Source organism: Oncorhynchus clarkii, chromosome 26 (genome assembly GCF_045791955.1).
Source record: "Oncorhynchus clarkii lewisi isolate Uvic-CL-2024 chromosome 26, UVic_Ocla_1.0, whole genome shotgun sequence".
NCBI classification, from domain to species: domain Eukaryota; kingdom Metazoa; phylum Chordata; class Actinopteri; order Salmoniformes; family Salmonidae; genus Oncorhynchus; species Oncorhynchus clarkii.
The window spans coordinates 22,347,902-22,367,906 of NC_092172.1; the positions used below are offsets into that span (position 1 = coordinate 22,347,902).

At 45.0% G+C, this 20,005-nt stretch overlaps 2 protein-coding genes across 2 annotated transcripts in view; both read right to left on the minus strand.

The window, feature by feature from the left end:
• LOC139384580 (mucin-2-like) overlaps positions 1-20,005 on the minus strand; it is a 34,176-nt gene that overhangs the window by 3,090 nt on the left and 11,081 nt on the right. The window contains exons 26-36 of the mRNA XM_071129412.1: positions 19,140-19,290; positions 18,980-19,023; positions 18,658-18,892; positions 16,868-17,602; positions 16,355-16,519; positions 15,896-16,027; positions 15,372-15,544; positions 14,912-15,035; positions 14,429-14,563; positions 13,965-14,074; positions 11,040-11,717 (exon numbers count right to left, since the gene is read on the minus strand). Of these exons, the coding sequence (XP_070985513.1) occupies positions 11,040-11,717; positions 13,965-14,074; positions 14,429-14,563; positions 14,912-15,035; positions 15,372-15,544; positions 15,896-16,027; positions 16,355-16,519; positions 16,868-17,602; positions 18,658-18,892; positions 18,980-19,023; positions 19,140-19,290 (2,682 nt within the window). The remainder of the gene's footprint in view (positions 1-11,039; positions 11,718-13,964; positions 14,075-14,428; positions 14,564-14,911; positions 15,036-15,371; positions 15,545-15,895; positions 16,028-16,354; positions 16,520-16,867; positions 17,603-18,657; positions 18,893-18,979; positions 19,024-19,139; positions 19,291-20,005) is intronic.
• On the minus strand, positions 17,692-18,636 carry LOC139385263 (mucin-5AC-like; the record flags this gene model as incomplete). The annotated part of the gene is made up of 2 exons (XM_071130429.1): positions 18,631-18,636; positions 17,692-18,375 (listed from the first exon to the last, which is right to left on the minus strand). Coding segments are annotated over exons 1-2 (690 nt in total), but the record flags the coding sequence as incomplete, so codon positions are not given.

The window sequence follows — 20,005 nt, forward strand, 5'->3', positions numbered from 1 at the left end:
AAAGCACTTTTGCTGAAGACCTTGCATATTGTTTTCACAAATCAGTCCAACGGATGGATTGCAAGTCACGTCTTGGCCAAGCTGCGAGATCTGAAGTCCAGGGTATTGTTTTGCTCTACATTCAACTGCCTCTGGAGCTGAGCAAATGTGATAACCAGCAGAAATGATGCTCTTAATGGATTCATTATCTCCACCTTCAGAGCCAGACGTTGGCTGACCAAGGTTGATCCAGTCTGACCACACACATTTTTCTTCACCACCGCATGTGGTCGGTGTTACTCCTGTTGAGGTTGATGTAGGAGTAGTGGTTAGAGTTGTACTAGGGCTGGGAGTCTGAGTTGTTGTTTTTGTTGTAGGTGGAGCTGTTGATGTTGACGTTGTAGTAGTGGGTGTAGGAGTAGTGATGTGAGGGCCTGTCGTTGTTGTGGTGGTGGTTGGGATGTGTGTTGTGGTTCCACATTGACAACATTTCACCCGAATCTCATAATCAAAGCACTTTTGCTGAAGACCTTGCATATTGTTTTCACAAATCAGTCCAACGGATGGATTGCAAGTCACGTCTTGGCCAAGCTGCGAGATCTGAAGTCCAGGGTATTGTTTTGCTCTACATTCAACTGCCTCTGGAGCTGAGCAAATGTGATAACCAGCAGAAATGATGCTCTTAATGGATTCATTATCTCCACCTTCAGAGCCAGACGTTGGCTGACCAAGGTTGATCCAGTCTGACCACACACATTTTTCTTCACCACCGCATGTGGTCGGTGTTACTCCTGTTGAGGTTGATGTAGGAGTAGTGGTTAGAGTTGTACTAGGGCTGGGAGTCTGAGTTGTTGTTTTTGTTGTAGGTGGAGCTGTTGATGTTGACGTTGTAGTAGTGGGTGTAGGAGTAGTGATGTGAGGACCTGTCGTTGTTGTGGTGGTGGTTGGGATGTGTGTTGTGGTTCCACATTGACAACATTTCACCCGAATCTCATAATCAAAGCACTTTTGCTGAAGACCTTGCATATTGTTTTCACAAATCAGTCCAACGGATGGATTGCAAGTCACGTCTTGGCCAAGCTGCGAGATCTGAAGTCCAGGGTATTGTTTTGCTCTACATTCAACTGCCTCTGGAGCTGAGCAAATGTGATAACCAGCAGAAATGATGCTCTTAATGGATTCATTATCTCCACCTTCAGAGCCAGACGTTGGCTGACCAAGGTTGATCCAGTCTGACCACACACATTTTTCTTCACCACCGCATGTGGTCGGTGTTACTCCTGTTGAGGTTGATGTAGGAGTAGTGGTTAGAGTTGTACTAGGGCTGGGTGTCTGAGTTGTTGTTTTTGTTGTAGGTGGAGCTGTCGATGTTGAGGTTGAAGTAGTGGGTGTAGGAGTAGTGATGTGAGGACCTGTCGTTGTTGTGGTGGTTGGGATGTGTGTTGTGGTTCCACATTGACAACATTTCACCCGAATCTCATAATCAAAGCACTTTTGCTGAAGACCTTGCATATTGTTTTCACAAATCAGTCCAACGGATGGATTGCAAGTCACGTCTTGGCCAAGCTGCGAGATCTGAAGTCCAGGGTATTGTTTTGCTCTACATTCAACTGCCTCTGGAGCTGAGCAAATGTGATAACCAGCAGAAATGATGCTCTTAATGGATTCATTATCTCCACCTTCAGAGCCAGACGTTGGCTGACCAAGGTTGATCCAGTCTGACCACACACATTTTTCTTCACCACCGCATGTGGTCGGTGTTACTCCTGTTGAGGTTGATGTAGGAGTAGTGGTTAGAGTTGTACTAGGGCTGGGTGTCTGAGTTGTTGTTTTTGTTGTAGGTGGAGCTGTCGATGTTGAGGTTGAAGTAGTGGGTGTAGGAGTAGTGATGTGAGGACCTGTCGTTGTTGTGGTGGTTGGGATGTGTGTTGTGGTTCCACATTGACAACATTTCACCCGAATCTCATAATCAAAGCACTTTTGCTGAAGACCTTGCATATTGTTTTCACAAATCAGTCCAACGGATGGATTGCAAGTCACGTCTTGGCCAAGCTGCGAGATCTGAAGTCCAGGGTATTGTTTTGCTCTACATTCAACTGCCTCTGGAGCTGAGCAAATGTGATAACCAGCAGAAATGATGCTCTTAATGGATTCATTATCTCCACCTTCAGAGCCAGACGTTGGCTGACCAAGGTTGATCCAGTCTGACCACACACATTTTTCTTCACCACCGCATGTGGTCGGTGTTACTCCTGTTGAGGTTGATGTAGGAGTAGTGGTTAGAGTTGTACTAGGGCTGGGAGTCTGAGTTGTTGTTTTTGTTGTAGGTGGAGCTGTTGATGTTGACGTTGTAGTAGTGGGTGTAGGAGTAGTGATGTGAGGACCTGTCGTTGTTGTGGTGGTGGTTGGGATGTGTGTTGTGGTTCCACATTGACAACATTTCACCCGAATCTCATAATCAAAGCACTTTTGCTGAAGACCTTGCATATTGTTTTCACAAATCAGTCCAACGGATGGATTGCAAGTCACGTCTTGGCCAAGCTGCGAGATCTGAAGTCCAGGGTATTGTTTTGCTCTACATTCAACTGCCCCTGGAGCTGAGCAAATGTGATAACCAGCAGAAATGATGCTCTTAATGGATTCATTATCTCCACCTTCAGAGCCAGACGTTGGCTGACCAAGGTTGATCCAGTCTGACCACACACATTTTTCTTCACCACCGCATGTGGTCGGTGTTACTCCTGTTGAGGTTGATGTAGGAGTAGTGGTTAGAGTTGTACTAGGGCTGGGTGTCTGAGTTGTTGTTTTTGTTGTTGGTGGAGCTGTCGATGTTGAGGTTGAAGTAGTGGGTGTAGGAGTAGTGATGTGAGGACCTGTCGTTGTTGTGGTGGTTGGGATGTGTGTTGTGGTTCCACATTGACAACATTTCACCCGAATCTCATAATCAAAGCACTTTTGCTGAAGACCTTGCATATTGTTTTCACAAATCAGTCCAACGGATGGATTGCAAGTCACGTCTTGGCCAAGCTGCGAGATCTGAAGTCCAGGGTATTGTTTTGCTCTACATTCAACTGCCTCTGGAGCTGAGCAAATGTGATAACCAGCAGAAATGATGCTCTTAATGGATTCATTATCTCCACCTTCAGAGCCAGACGTTGGCTGACCAAGGTTGATCCAGTCTGACCACACACATTTTTCTTCACCACTGCATGTGGTCGGTGTTACTCCTGTTGAGGTTGATGTAGGAGTAGTGGTTAGAGTTGTACTAGGGCTGGGAGTCTGAGTTGTTGTTTTTGTTGTAGGTGGAGCTGTTGATGTTGACGTTGTCGTAGTGGGTGTAGGAGTAGTGATGTGAGGACCTGTCGTTGTTGTGGTGGTGGTTGGGATGTGTGTTGTGGTTCCACATTGACAACATTTCACCCGAATCTCATAATCAAAGCACTTTTGCTGAAGACCTTGCATATTGTTTTCACAAATCAGTCCAACGGATGGATTGCAAGTCACGTCTTGGCCAAGCTGCGAGATCTGAAGTCCAGGGTATTGTTTTGCTCTACATTCAACTGCCTCTGGAGCTGAGCAAATGTGATAACCAGCAGAAATGATGCTCTTAATGGATTCATTATCTCCACCTTCAGAGCCAGACGTTGGCTGACCAAGGTTGATCCAGTCTGACCACACACATTTTTCTTCACCACCGCATGTGGTCGGTGTTACTCCTGTTGAGGTTGATGTAGGAGTAGTGGTTAGAGTTGTACTAGGGCTGGGAGTCTGAGTTGTTGTTTTTGTTGTAGGTGGAGCTGTTGATGTTGACGTTGTAGTAGTGGGTGTAGGAGTAGTGATGTGAGGACCTGTCGTTGTTGTGGTGGTGGTTGGGATGTGTGTTGTGGTTCCACATTGACAACATTTCACCCGAATCTCATAATCAAAGCACTTTTGCTGAAGACCTTGCATATTGTTTTCACAAATCAGTCCAACGGATGGATTGCAAGTCACGTCTTGGCCAAGCTGCGAGATCTGAAGTCCAGGGTATTGTTTTGCTCTACATTCAACTGCCTCTGGAGCTGAGCAAATGTGATAACCAGCAGAAATGATGCTCTTAATGGATTCATTATCTCCACCTTCAGAGCCAGACGTTGGCTGACCAAGGTTGATCCAGTCTGACCACACACATTTTTCTTCACCACCGCATGTGGTCGGTGTTACTCCTGTTGAGGTTGATGTAGGAGTAGTGGTTAGAGTTGTACTAGGGCTGGGTGTCTGAGTTGTTGTTTTTGTTGTAGGTGGAGCTGTCGATGTTGAGGTTGAAGTAGTGGGTGTAGGAGTAGTGATGTGAGGACCTGTCGTTGTTGTGGTGGTTGGGATGTGTGTTGTGGTTCCACATTGACAACATTTCACCCGAATCTCATAATCAAAGCACTTTTGCTGAAGACCTTGCATATTGTTTTCACAAATCAGTCCAACGGATGGATTGCAAGTCACGTCTTGGCCAAGCTGCGAGATCTGAAGTCCAGGGTATTGTTTTGCTCTACATTCAACTGCCTCTGGAGCTGAGCAAATGTGATAACCAGCAGAAATGATGCTCTTAATGGATTCATTATCTCCACCTTCAGAGCCAGACGTTGGCTGACCAAGGTTGATCCAGTCTGACCACACACATTTTTCTTCACCACTGCATGTGGTCGGTGTTACTCCTGTTGAGGTTGATGTAGGAGTAGTGGTTAGAGTTGTACTAGGGCTGGGAGTCTGAGTTGTTGTTTTTGTTGTAGGTGGAGCTGTTGATGTTGACGTTGTCGTAGTGGGTGTAGGAGTAGTGATGTGAGGACCTGTCGTTGTTGTGGTGGTGGTTGGGATGTGTGTTGTGGTTCCACATTGACAACATTTCACCCGAATCTCATAATCAAAGCACTTTTGCTGAAGACCTTGCATATTGTTTTCACAAATCAGTCCAACGGATGGATTGCAAGTCACGTCTTGGCCAAGCTGCGAGATCTGAAGTCCAGGGTATTGTTTTGCTCTACATTCAACTGCCTCTGGAGCTGAGCAAATGTGATAACCAGCAGAAATGATGCTCTTAATGGATTCATTATCTCCACCTTCAGAGCCAGACGTTGGCTGACCAAGGTTGATCCAGTCTGACCACACACATTTTTCTTCACCACCGCATGTGGTCGGTGTTACTCCTGTTGAGGTTGATGTAGGAGTAGTGGTTAGAGTTGTACTAGGGCTGGGTGTCTGAGTTGTTGTTTTTGTTGTTGGTGGAGCTGTCGATGTTGAGGTTGAAGTAGTGGGTGTAGGAGTAGTGATGTGAGGACCTGTCGTTGTTGTGGTGGTTGGGATGTGTGTTGTGGTTCCACATTGACAACATTTCACCCGAATCTCATAATCAAAGCACTTTTGCTGAAGACCTTGCATATTGTTTTCACAAATCAGTCCAACGGATGGATTGCAAGTCACGTCTTGGCCAAGCTGCGAGATCTGAAGTCCAGGGTATTGTTTTGCTCTACATTCAACTGCCTCTGGAGCTGAGCAAATGTGATAACCAGCAGAAATGATGCTCTTAATGGATTCATTATCTCCACCTTCAGAGCCAGACGTTGGCTGACCAAGGTTGATCCAGTCTGACCACACACATTTTTCTTCACCACCGCATGTGGTCGGTGTTACTCCTGTTGAGGTTGATGTAGGAGTAGTGGTTAGAGTTGTACTAGGGCTGGGAGTCTGAGTTGTTGTTTTTGTTGTAGGTGGAGCTGTTGATGTTGACGTTGTCGTAGTGGGTGTAGGAGTAGTGATGTGAGGACCTGTCGTTGTTGTGGTGGTGGTTGGGATGTGTGTTGTGGTTCCACATTGACAACATTTCACCCGAATCTCATAATCAAAGCACTTTTGCTGAAGACCTTGCATATTGTTTTCACAAATCAGTCCAACGGATGGATTGCAAGTCACGTCTTGGCCAAGCTGCGAGATCTGAAGTCCAGGGTATTGTTTTGCTCTACATTCAACTGCCTCTGGAGCTGAGCAAATGTGATAACCAGCAGAAATGATGCTCTTAATGGATTCATTATCTCCACCTTCAGAGCCAGACGTTGGCTGACCAAGGTTGATCCAGTCTGACCACACACATTTTTCTTCACCACCGCATGTGGTCGGTGTTACTCCTGTTGAGGTTGATGTAGGAGTAGTGGTTAGAGTTGTACTAGGGCTGGGTGTCTGAGTTGTTGTTTTTGTTGTAGGTGGAGCTGTCGATGTTGAGGTTGAAGTAGTGGGTGTAGGAGTAGTGATGTGAGGACCTGTCGTTGTTGTGGTGGTTGGGATGTGTGTTGTGGTTCCACATTGACAACATTTCACCCGAATCTCATAATCAAAGCACTTTTGCTGAAGACCTTGCATATTGTTTTCACAAATCAGTCCAACGGATGGATTGCAAGTCACGTCTTGGCCAAGCTGCGAGATCTGAAGTCCAGGGTATTGTTTTGCTCTACATTCAACTGCCTCTGGAGCTGAGCAAATGTGATAACCAGCAGAAATGATGCTCTTAATGGATTCATTATCTCCACCTTCAGAGCCAGACGTTGGCTGACCAAGGTTGATCCAGTCTGACCACACACATTTTTCTTCACCACCGCATGTGGTCGGTGTTACTCCTGTTGAGGTTGATGTAGGAGTAGTGGTTAGAGTTGTACTAGGGCTGGGAGTCTGAGTTGTTGTTTTTGTTGTAGGTGGAGCTGTTGATGTTGACGTTGTAGTAGTGGGTGTAGGAGTAGTGATGTGAGGACCTGTCGTTGTTGTTGTGGTGGTTGGGATGTGTGTTGTGGTTCCACATTGACAACATTTCACCCGAATCTCATAATCAAAGCACTTTTGCTGAAGACCTTGCATATTGTTTTCACAAATCAGTCCAACGGATGGATTGCAAGTCACGTCTTGGCCAAGCTGCGAGATCTGAAGTCCAGGGTATTGTTTTGCTCTACATTCAACTGCCTCTGGAGCTGAGCAAATGTGATAACCAGCAGAAATGATGCTCTTAATGGATTCATTATCTCCACCTTCAGAGCCAGACGTTGGCTGACCAAGGTTGATCCAGTCTGACCACACACATTTTTCTTCACCACCGCATGTGGTCGGTGTTACTCCTGTTGAGGTTGATGTAGGAGTAGTGGTTAGAGTTGTACTAGGGCTGGGTGTCTGAGTTGTTGTTTTTGTTGTTGGTGGAGCTGTCGATGTTGAGGTTGAAGTAGTAGGTGTAGGAGTAGTGATGTGAGGACCTGTCGTTGTTGTGGTGGTTGGGATGTGTGTTGTGGTTCCACATTGACAACATTTCACCCGAATCTCATAATCAAAGCACTTTTGCTGAAGACCTTGCATATTGTTTTCACAAATCAGTCCAACGGATGGATTGCAAGTCACGTCTTGGCCAAGCTGCGAGATCTGAAGTCCAGGGTATTGTTTTGCTCTACATTCAACTGCCTCTGGAGCTGAGCAAATGTGATAACCAGCAGAAATGATGCTCTTAATGGATTCATTATCTCCACCTTCAGAGCCAGACGTTGGCTGACCAAGGTTGATCCAGTCTGACCACACACATTTTTCTTCACCACCGCATGTGGTCGGTGTTACTCCTGTTGAGGTTGATGTAGGAGTAGTGGTTAGAGTTGTACTAGGGCTGGGTGTCTGAGTTGTTGTTTTTGTTGTAGGTGGAGCTGTCGATGTTGAGGTTGAAGTAGTGGGTGTAGGAGTAGTGATGTGAGGACCTGTCGTTGTTGTGGTGGTTGGGATGTGTGTTGTGGTTCCACATTGACAACATTTCACCCGAATCTCATAATCAAAGCACTTTTGCTGAAGACCTTGCATATTGTTTTGACAAATCAGTCCAACGGATGGATTGCAAGTCACGTCTTGGCCAAGCTGCGAGATCTGAAGTCCAGGGTATTGTTTTGCTCTACATTCAACTGCCTCTGGAGCTGAGCAAATGTGATAACCAGCAGAAATGATGCTCTTAATGGATTCATTATCTCCACCTTCAGAGCCAGACGTTGGCTGACCAAGGTTGATCCAGTCTGACCACACACATTTTTCTTCACCACTGCATGTGGTCGGTGTTACTCCTGTTGAGGTTGATGTAGGAGTAGTGGTTAGAGTTGTACTAGGTCTGGGAGTCTGAGTTGTTGTTTTTGTTGTAGGTGGAGCTGTTGATGTTGACGTTGTCGTAGTGGGTGTAGGAGTAGTGATGTGAGGACCTGTCGTTGTTGTGGTGGTGGTTGGGATGTGTGTTGTGGTTCCACATTGACAACATTTCACCCGAATCTCATAATCAAAGCACTTTTGCTGAAGACCTTGCATATTGTTTTCACAAATCAGTCCAACGGATGGATTGCAAGTCACGTCTTGGCCAAGCTGCGAGATCTGAAGTCCAGGGTATTGTTTTGCTCTACATTCAACTGCCTCTGGAGCTGAGCAAATGTGATAACCAGCAGAAATGATGCTCTTAATGGATTCATTATCTCCACCTTCAGAGCCAGACGTTGGCTGACCAAGGTTGATCCAGTCTGACCACACACATTTTTCTTCACCACCGCATGTGGTCGGTGTTACTCCTGTTGAGGTTGATGTAGGAGTAGTGGTTAGAGTTGTACTAGGGCTGGGAGTCTGAGTTGTTGTTTTTGTTGTAGGTGGAGCTGTTGATGTTGACGTTGTAGTAGTGGGTGTAGGAGTAGTGATGTGAGGACCTGTCGTTGTTGTGGTGGTGGTTGGGATGTGTGTTGTGGTTCCACATTGACAACATTTCACCCGAATCTCATAATCAAAGCACTTTTGCTGAAGACCTTGCATATTGTTTTCACAAATCAGTCCAACGGATGGATTGCAAGTCACGTCTTGGCCAAGCTGCGAGATCTGAAGTCCAGGGTATTGTTTTGCTCTACATTCAACTGCCTCTGGAGCTGAGCAAATGTGATAACCAGCAGAAATGATGCTCTTAATGGATTCATTATCTCCACCTTCAGAGCCAGACGTTGGCTGACCAAGGTTGATCCAGTCTGACCACACACATTTTTCTTCACCACCGCATGTGGTCGGTGTTACTCCTGTTGAGGTTGATGTAGGAGTAGTGGTTAGAGTTGTACTAGGGCTGGGAGTCTGAGTTGTTGTTTTTGTTGTAGGTGGAGCTGTTGATGTTGACGTTGTAGTAGTGGGTGTAGGAGTAGTGATGTGAGGACCTGTCGTTGTTGTGGTGGTGGTTGGGATGTGTGTTGTGGTTCCACATTGACAACATTTCACCCGAATCTCATAATCAAAGCACTTTTGCTGAAGACCTTGCATATTGTTTTCACAAATCAGTCCAACGGATGGATTGCAAGTCACGTCTTGGCCAAGCTGCGAGATCTGAAGTCCAGGGTATTGTTTTGCTCTACATTCAACTGCCTCTGGAGCTGAGCAAATGTGATAACCAGCAGAAATGATGCTCTTAATGGATTCATTATCTCCACCTTCAGAGCCAGACGTTGGCTGACCAAGGTTGATCCAGTCTGACCACACACATTTTTCTTCACCACCGCATGTGGTCGGTGTTACTCCTGTTGAGGTTGATGTAGGAGTAGTGGTTAGAGTTGTACTAGGGCTGGGTGTCTGAGTTGTTGTTTTTGTTGTTGGTGGAGCTGTCGATGTTGAGGTTGAAGTAGTAGGTGTAGGAGTAGTGATGTGAGGACCTGTCGTTGTTGTGGTGGTTGGGATGTGTGTTGTGGTTCCACATTGACAACATTTCACCCGAATCTCATAATCAAAGCACTTTTGCTGAAGACCTTGCATATTGTTTTCACAAATCAGTCCAACGGATGGATTGCAAGTCACGTCTTGGCCAAGCTGCGAGATCTGAAGTCCAGGGTATTGTTTTGCTCTACATTCAACTGCCTCTGGAGCTGAGCAAATGTGATAACCAGCAGAAATGATGCTCTTAATGGATTCATTATCTCCACCTTCAGAGCCAGACGTTGGCTGACCAAGGTTGATCCAGTCTGACCACACACATTTTTCTTCACCACCGCATGTGGTCGGTGTTACTCCTGTTGAGGTTGATGTAGGAGTAGTGGTTAGAGTTGTACTAGGGCTGGGTGTCTGAGTTGTTGTTTTTGTTGTAGGTGGAGCTGTCGATGTTGAGGTTGAAGTAGTGGGTGTAGGAGTAGTGATGTGAGGACCTGTCGTTGTTGTGGTGGTTGGGATGTGTGTTGTGGTTCCACATTGACAACATTTCACCCGAATCTCATAATCAAAGCACTTTTGCTGAAGACCTTGCATATTGTTTTCACAAATCAGTCCAACGGATGGATTGCAAGTCACGTCTTGGCCAAGCTGCGAGATCTGAAGTCCAGGGTATTGTTTTGCTCTACATTCAACTGCCTCTGGAGCTGAGCAAATGTGATAACCAGCAGAAATGATGCTCTTAATGGATTCATTATCTCCACCTTCAGAGCCAGACGTTGGCTGACCAAGGTTGATCCAGTCTGACCACACACATTTTTCTTCACCACTGCATTGGGTAGGTGTTACTCCTGTTGATGTAGGAGTAGTGGTTAGAGTTGTACTAGGGCTGGGTGTCTGAGTTGTTGTTTTTGTTGTAGGTGGAGCTGTCGATGTTGAGGTTGAAGTAGTGGGTGTAGGAGTCGTGATGTGAGGACCTGTCGTTGTTGTGCTGGTTGGGATGTGTGTTGTGGTTCCACATTGACAACATTTCACCCGAATCTCATAATCAAAGCACTTTTGCTGAAGACCTTGCATATTGTTTTGACAAATCAGTCCAACGGATGGATTGCAAGTCACGTCTTGGCCAAGCTGAGAGATCTGAAGTCCAGGGTATTGTTTTGCTCTACATTCAACTGCCTCTGGAGCTGAGCAAATGTGATAACCAGCAGAAATTATGCTCTTAATGGATTCATTATCTCCACCTTCAGAGCCAGACGTTGGCTGACCAAGGTTGATCCAGTCTGACCAAACACATTTTTCTTCACCACCGCATGTGGTCGGTGTTACTCCTGTTGAGGTTGATGTAGGAGTAGTGGTTAGAGTTGTACTAGGGCTGGGAGTCTGAGTTGTTGTTTTTGTTGTAGGTGGAGCTGTTGATGTTGACGTTGTAGTAGTGGGTGTAGGAGTAGTGATGTGAGGACCTGTCGTTGTTGTGGTGGTGGTTGGGATGTGTGTTGTGGTTCCACATTGACAACATTTCACCCGAATCTCATAATCAAAGCACTTTTGCTGAAGACCTTGCATATTGTTTTCACAAATCAGTCCAACGGATGGATTGCAAGTCACGTCTTGGCCAAGCTGCGAGATCTGAAGTCCAGGGTATTGTTTTGCTCTACATTCAACTGCCTCTGGAGCTGAGCAAATGTGATAACCAGCAGAAATGATGCTCTTAATGGATTCATTATCTCCACCTTCAGAGCCAGACGTTGGCTGACCAAGGTTGATCCAGTCTGACCAAACACATTTTTCTTCACCACCGCATGTGGTCGGTGTTACTCCTGTTGAGGTTGATGTAGGAGTAGTGGTTAGAGTTGTACTAGGGCTGGGAGTCTGAGTTGTTGTTTTTGTTGTAGGTGGAGCTGTTGATGTTGACGTTGTAGTAGTGGGTGTAGGAGTAGTGATGTGAGGACCTGTCGTTGTTGTGGTGGTGGTTGGGATGTGTGTTGTGGTTCCACATTGACAACATTTCACCCGAATCTCATAATCAAAGCACTTTTGCTGAAGACCTTGCATATTGTTTTCACAAATCAGTCCAACGGATGGATTGCAAGTCACGTCTTGGCCAAGCTGCGAGATCTGAAGTCCAGGGTATTGTTTTGCTCTACATTCAACTGCCTCTGGAGCTGAGCAAATGTGATAACCAGCAGAAATGATGCTCTTAATGGATTCATTATCTCCACCTTCAGAGCCAGACGTTGGCTGACCAAGGTTGATCCAGTCTGACCACACACATTTTTCTTCACCACCGCATGTGGTCGGTGTTACTCCTGTTGATGTTGATGTAGGAGTAGTGGTTAGAGTTGTACTAGGGCTGGGAGTCTGAGTTGTTGTTTTTGTTGTAGGTGGAGCTGTTGATGTTGACGTTGTAGTAGTGGGTGTAGGAGTAGTGATGTGAGGACCTGTCGTTGTTGTGGTGGTGGTTGGGATGTGTGTTGTGGTTCCACATTGACAACATTTCACCCGAATCTCATAATCAAAGCACTTTTGCTGAAGACCTTGCATATTGTTTTCACAAATCAGTCCAACGGATGGATTGCAAGTCACGTCTTGGCCAAGCTGCGAGATCTGAAGTCCAGGGTATTGTTTTGCTCTACATTCAACTGCCTCTGGAGCTGAGCAAATGTGATAACCAGCAGAAATTATGCTCTTAATGGATTCATTATCTCCACCTTCAGAGCCAGACGTTGGCTGACCAAGGTTGATCCAGTCTGACCACACACATTTTTCTTCACCACCGCATGTGGTCGGTGTTACTCCTGTTGAGGTTGATGTAGGAGTAGTGGTTAGAGTTGTACTAGGGCTGGGTGTCTGAGTTGTTGTTTTTGTTGTAGGTGGAGCTGTCGATGTTGAGGTTGAAGTAGTGGGTGTAGGAGTAGTGATGTGAGGACCTGTCGTTGTTGTGGTGGTTGGGATGTGTGTTGTGGTTCCACATTGACAACATTTCACCCGAATCTCATAATCAAAGCACTTTTGCTGAAGACCTTGCATATTGTTTTCACAAATCAGTCCAACGGATGGATTGCAAGTCACGTCTTGGCCAAGCTGCGAGATCTGAAGTCCAGGGTATTGTTTTGCTCTACATTCAACTGCCTCTGGAGCTGAGCAAATGTGATAACCAGCAGAAATGATGCTCTTAATGGATTCATTATCTCCACCTTCAGAGCCAGACGTTGGCTGACCAAGGTTGATCCAGTCTGACCACACACATTTTTCTTCACCACCGCATGTGGTCGGTGTTACTCCTGTTGAGGTTGATGTAGGAGTAGTGGTTAGAGTTGTACTAGGGCTGGGTGTCTGAGTTGTTGTTTTTGTTGTTGGTGGAGCTGTCGATGTTGAGGTTGAAGTAGTGGGTGTAGGAGTAGTGATGTGAGGACCTGTCGTTGTTGTGGTGGTGGTTGGGATGTGTGTTGTGGTTCCACATTGACAACATTTCACCCGAATCTCATAATCAAAGCACTTTTGCTGAAGACCTTGCATATTGTTTTCACAAATCAGTCCAACGGATGGATTGCAAGTCACGTCTTGGCCAAGCTGCGAGATCTGAAGTCCAGGGTATTGTTTTGCTCTACATTCAACTGCCTCTGGAGCTGAGCAAATGTGATAACCAGCAGAAATGATGCTCTTAATGGATTCATTATCTCCACCTTCAGAGCCAGACGTTGGCTGACCAAGGTTGATCCAGTCTGACCACACACATTTTTCTTCACCACTGCATTGGGTAGGTGTTACTCCTGTTGATGTAGGAGTAGTGGTTAGAGTTGTACTAGGGCTGGGTGTCTGAGTTGTTGTTTTTGTTGTAGGTGGAGCTGTTGATGTTGACGTTGTAGTAGTGGGTGTAGGAGTAGTGATGTGAGGACCTGTCGTTGTTGTGGTGGTGGTTGGGATGTGTGTTGTGGTTCCACATTGACAACATTTCACCCGAATCTCATAATCAAAGCACTTTTGCTGAAGACCTTGCATATTGTTTTCACAAATCAGTCCAACGGATGGATTGCAAGTCACGTCTTGGCCAAGCTGCGAGATCTGAAGTCCAGGGTATTGTTTTGCTCTACATTCAACTGCCTCTGGAGCTGAGCAAATGTGATAACCAGCAGAAATGATGCTCTTAATGGATTCATTATCTCCACCTTCAGAGCCAGACGTTGGCTGACCAAGGTTGATCCAGTCTGACCACACACATTTTTCTTCACCACCGCATGTGGTCGGTGTTACTCCTGTTGAGGTTGATGTAGGAGTAGTGGTTAGAGTTGTACTAGGGCTGGGAGTCTGAGTTGTTGTTTTTGTTGTAGGTGGAGCTGTTGATGTTGACGTTGTAGTAGTGGGTGTAGGAGTAGTGATGTGAGGACCTGTCGTTGTTGTGGTGGTGGTTGGGATGTGTGTTGTGGTTCCACATTGACAACATTTCACCCGAATCTCATAATCAAAGCACTTTTGCTGAAGACCTTGCATATTGTTTTCACAAATCAGTCCAACGGATGGATTGCAAGTCACGTCTTGGCCAAGCTGCGAGATCTGAAGTCCAGGGTATTGTTTTGCTCTACATTCAACTGCCTCTGGAGCTGAGCAAATGTGATAACCAGCAGAAATTATGCTCTTAATGGATTCATTATCTCCACCTTCAGAGCCAGACGTTGGCTGACCAAGGTTGATCCAGTCTGACCAAACACATTTTTCTTCACCACCGCATGTGGTCGGTGTTACTCCTGTTGAGGTTGATGTAGGAGTAGTGGTTAGAGTTGTACTAGGGCTGGGAGTCTGAGTTGTTGTTTTTGTTGTAGGTGGAGCTGTTGATGTTGACGTTGTAGTAGTGGGTGTAGGAGTAGTGATGTGAGGACCTGTCGTTGTTGTGGTGGTGGTTGGGATGTGTGTTGTGGTTCCACATTGACAACATTTCACCCGAATCTCATAATCAAAGCACTTTTGCTGAAGACCTTGCATATTGTTTTCACAAATCAGTCCAACGGATGGATTGCAAGTCACGTCTTGGCCAAGCTGCGAGATCTGAAGTCCAGGGTATTGTTTTGCTCTACATTCAACTGCCTCTGGAGCTGAGCAAATGTGATAACCAGCAGAAATGATGCTCTTAATGGATTCATTATCTCCACCTTCAGAGCCAGACGTTGGCTGACCAAGGTTGATCCAGTCTGACCACACACATTTTTCTTCACCACCGCATGTGGTCGGTGTTACTCCTGTTGATGTTGATGTAGGAGTAGTGGTTAGAGTTGTACTAGGGCTGGGAGTCTGAGTTGTTGTTTTTGTTGTAGGTGGAGCTGTTGATGTTGACGTTGTAGTAGTGGGTGTAGGAGTAGTGATGTGAGGACCTGTCGTTGTTGTGGTGGTGGTTGGGATGTGTGTTGTGGTTCCACATTGACAACATTTCACCCGAATCTCATAATCAAAGCACTTTTGCTGAAGACCTTGCATATTGTTTTCACAAATCAGTCCAACGGATGGATTGCAAGTCACGTCTTGGCCAAGCTGCGAGATCTGAAGTCCAGGGTATTGTTTTGCTCTACATTCAACTGCCTCTGGAGCTGAGCAAATGTGATAACCAGCAGAAATGATGCTCTTAATGGATTCATTATCTCCACCTTCAGAGCCAGACGTTGGCTGACCAAGGTTGATCCAGTCTGACCACACACATTTTTCTTCACCACCGCATGTGGTCGGTGTTACTCCTGTTGAGGTTGATGTAGGAGTAGTGGTTAGAGTTGTACTAGGGCTGGGAGTCTGAGTTGTTGTTTTTGTTGTAGGTGGAGCTGTTGATGTTGACGTTGTAGTAGTGGGTGTAGGAGTAGTGATGTGAGGACCTGTCGTTGTTGTGGTGGTGGTTGGGATGTGTGTTGTGGTTCCACATTGACAACATTTCACCCGAATCTCATAATCAAAGCACTTTTGCTGAAGACCTTGCATATTGTTTTCACAAATCAGTCCAACGGATGGATTGCAAGTCACGTCTTGGCCAAGCTGCGAGATCTGAAGTCCAGGGTATTGTTTTGCTCTACATTCAACTGCCTCTGGAGCTGAGCAAATGTGATATCCAGCAGAAATGATGCTCTTAATGGATTCATTATCTCCACCTTCAGAGCCAGACGTTGGCTGACCAAGGTTGATCCAGTCTGACCACACACATTTTTCTTCACCACCGCATGTGGTCGGTGTTACTCCTGTTGATGTTGATGTAGGAGTAGTGGTTAGAGTTGTACTAGGGCTGGGAGTCTGAGTTGTTGTTTTTGTTGTAGGTGGAGCTGTTGATGTTGACGTTGTAGTAGTGGGTGTAGGAGTAGTGATGTGAGGACCTGTCGTTGTTGTGGTGGTGGTTGGAATGTGTGTTGTGGTTCCACATTGACAACATTTCACCCGAATCTCATAATCAAAGCACTTTTGCTGAAGACCTTGCATATTGTTTTCACAAATCAGTCCAACGGATGGATTGCAAGTCACGTCTTGGCCAAGCTGCGAGATCTGAAGTCCAGGGTATTGTTTTGCTCTACATTCAACTGCCTCTGGAGCTGAGCAAATGTGATAACCAGCAGAAATGATGCTCTTAATGGATTCATTATCTCCACCTTCAGAGCCAGACGTTGGCTGACCAAGGTTGATCCAGTCTGACCACACACATTTTTCTTCACCACCGCATGTGGTCGGTGTTACTCCTGTTGAGGTTGATGTAGGAGTAGTGGTTAGAGTTGTACTAGGGCTGGGAGTCTGAGTTGTTGTTTTTGTTGTAGGTGGAGCTGTTGATGTTGACGTTGTAGTAGTGGGTGTAGGAGTAGTGATGTGAGGACCTGTCGTTGTTGTGGTGGTGGTTGGGATGTGTGTTGTGGTTCCACATTGACAACATTTCACCCGAATCTCATAATCAAAGCACTTTTGCTGAAGACCTTGCATATTGTTTTGACAAATCAGTCCAACGGATGGATTGCAAGTCACGTCTTGGCCAAGCTGCGAGATCTGAAGTCCAGGGTATTGTTTTGCTCTACATTCAACTGCCTCTGGAGCTGAGCAAATGTGATAACCAGCAGAAATGATGCTCTTAATGGATTCATTATCTCCACCTTCAGAGCCAGACGTTGGCTGACCAAGGTTGATCCAGTCTGACCACACACATTTTTCTTCACCACTGCATTGGGTAGGTGTTACTCCTGTTGATGTAGGAGTAGTGGTTGGAGTTGTACTAGGGCTGGGTGTCTGAGTTGTTGTTTTTGTTGTAGGTGGAGCTGTCGATGTTGAGGTTGAAGTAGTGGGTGTAGGAGTAGTGATGTGAGGACCTGTCGTTGTTGTGGTGGTTGGGATGTGTGTTGTGGTTCCACATTGACAACATTTCACCCGAATCTCATAATCAAAGCACTTTTGCTGAAGACCTTGCATATTGTTTTGACAAATCAGTCCAACGGATGGATTGCAAGTCACGTCTTGGCCAAGCTGCGAGATCTGAAGTCCAGGGTATTGTTTTGCTCTACATTCAACTGCCTCTGGAGCTGAGCAAATGTGATAACCAGCAGAAATGATGTTTTTAATGGATTCATTATCTCCACCTTCAGAGCCAGACGTTGGCTGACCAAGGTTGATCCAGTCTGACCACACACATTTTTCTTCACCACTGCATGTGGTCGGTGTTACTCCTGTTGGGGTTGATGTAGGAGTAGTGGTTAGAGTTGTACTAGGGCTGGGAGTCTGAGTTGTTGTTTTTGTTGTCGATGTAACTGTCGATGTTGAGGTCTTTGTAGTGGGTGTTGGAGTAGTGATGGGAGTAACTGTTGTTGATGTGGTAGGTGGTGTAGTCGATGTTAAGATTGTGGTATTTGGTGTTGGAGTAGTGGTAGGAGTTGTAGTTGTGGTTAGAGGTAGAGTTGAGGTTGGAGGAGTAGTGATTGTTGTTGGTTTACTTGTTGTTGTAGGTAATGTGGATGCTGACATTGTTGTTGTTGTGACAGTAGGTTTAGTTGTTTGGACTGGTGTTGTAGTGTGACATTTCACAGTCTTGCAACACTTCACCTTAATTTCATAGTCAAGGCATATTGGAGGAATGCCTTGATCTTTGTTCTGGCATATTAGTCCAACCTTCGTATTACAGTCTACATTCTGTCCTAATTCAGACAATGGGATCCCTGGATATCGCACTGCTTGGCACATGACATCCACTGGTTTTTCACAAATATGTTTTCCAGATTCTAGAATCTTTTTAATTGATTCATTGTCGCCACCCCCAGGACCAAATTGAGGATAATCCACATTATACCAAGGTGACCACTCACAAACTGTGCAGTTAGGGGGTTTTGTATTCAACGTGGTTGTTGATATAGTGGAGGTGGTTGCGTTAGTAGTTTTTGTTGTAACAGGTGGTCTTGTAGTTGTTGGTGAAATGGTTGTAGGCTTAGATGTACAAAGATCTTCATCACAGCAGAGGACTCGAACTTGGTAGTTAAAGCACAGTGGGAATTTGCCTGACTGGTCTTCATTTCTGCAAGTCAACCCTTCTGCTACATTACACTGCACCACTTGGCCTACTTGGCTTATGCTAACATTTGGGTACTTCTCGGCTCTGCATTGGATCTTGCTTGGCTTCTCACATATATCGTGTCCCTCTGCTCTTATGTTGTTGTAGGTTTCAGAGTCTCCTCCTGGAGTTCCTAGTGTAGGGAATGTGGTATCAAACCACTGTGACCACACACATGGATAGCCACATGTAGTAGTAAAGGTTGTTGGAGATACTGTTGTCTCTGTTGAAGTTGTGGTTGGCGCTATAGAATCAGGGATTACATTACAGTTATTTGGTTGAACTTGAAACAAACAAACCATTTTAAATGATGTAAAAACATTTAATTATGGGGCATAAATAGCAATGTCCTTAGCCATTTTGATCACAAAAGATACCTGCTGTAGTTTTTACATTTCACACATCAACTAATTCACAGTCATTCAAGTCTTAGTCTCAAGTACCCACCAGTTGTGGGTGTTGAGAAAGTAAAGACAGTTGTTGTCACTGTAGAGGATGGAGTAGAGTTAGGAACAGATGGAGTTAAAGTTGGAGTTGTAGTTGAACATGGGTAAATGTCCCTCTGAGTGGTTCCATTCTTCCCACAGATGGCTGTGATACAACTGCCGTGCCCATTTGTGGTGTGATAGATGATATGCCCATTGGGGTATTTGTTCCCATTGTAGGTGCAAGTGCAAGCTGAAAGGGTAAGATATATTTTAGGGTACTGGAATGTTGCAGAAATCATGTATGTGTTGTTGTTTTGGTTGAAGGATCTGTTCATACCTTGTACATCGTATTTGCAGTCCACTGTCACAGAATTACAATAGCTTTGGAAAAAGAAGCATTTACAATTCTACTTAGTTTCATTCTTGACACTCAAACACAGTTACAGTGTTCACAATTTTAGCCAAGACCAAGATTCTCTGCATTACTAAAGGCATACCATGTCTGACAGTTTTCTGTGGTCGGTACTTTTTCTCCATTATTGTAGTGTTTTCCATCTCTGCCATAGCAGCCACACTGCTCCTTCTCCACACACTTCATTATATCTTCATCAAAGAAGGGTTGAGCAGGAGGACATTTTGGATAGCAACCTAAAGAAGAAGAAAAATATTCAAATATTAATGATCAAAAAGCTATTTTTTGATAGAGGGATATGGTGAAGAAACGCAGTGAATAGAAAGGGAGTGAAAATGTAAGAATATCTAAATTGACCTCAGACAGTTATTCTTCTAAATACTTGATGATTGTAAAACTGGAATAGTCCAACAAAAAGACAAAATAAATGAATAGACTACAGATCAAGTTCTCTAGAGATCAAGTTTATACTATAATTATACCACCAACACCAGGTACACAAACTCTTTACTATCAAGCTGAGCCATATACTTGCTGGATCACTTTTCAGTTAGCATGGTTTGGTAAAAGATGTAGCCTGCATTTCTTTCACACTGCCAATTCCATTCAGATAAAATTGATAGTAATTTAAAGCTAGAATCCTTTGTCACGAAAGCATGTCGTGCCCCATAAAATAACCTAAAATATACACTTGTTTAACCCCAATATTTGTAAACAAAACAAATGAAATCAAACACTTTATAGCCTCAAAACATGGTTAAAACAAAACTTTTTATGTCATGAATTGTCAGCCCTTGCATCCATAGCTCTGTCTATGGATTTGAGAGTGGTTACAATTTTCCTGGGCCTTCCCTCAGCTTTTTACCTAAACAGAGGCGGGGTGGCGACTTTGTTATTGTTTCAATTAAGGACTCTATCTTCAACATTAAATAAATACTAAGTACCTGTTAT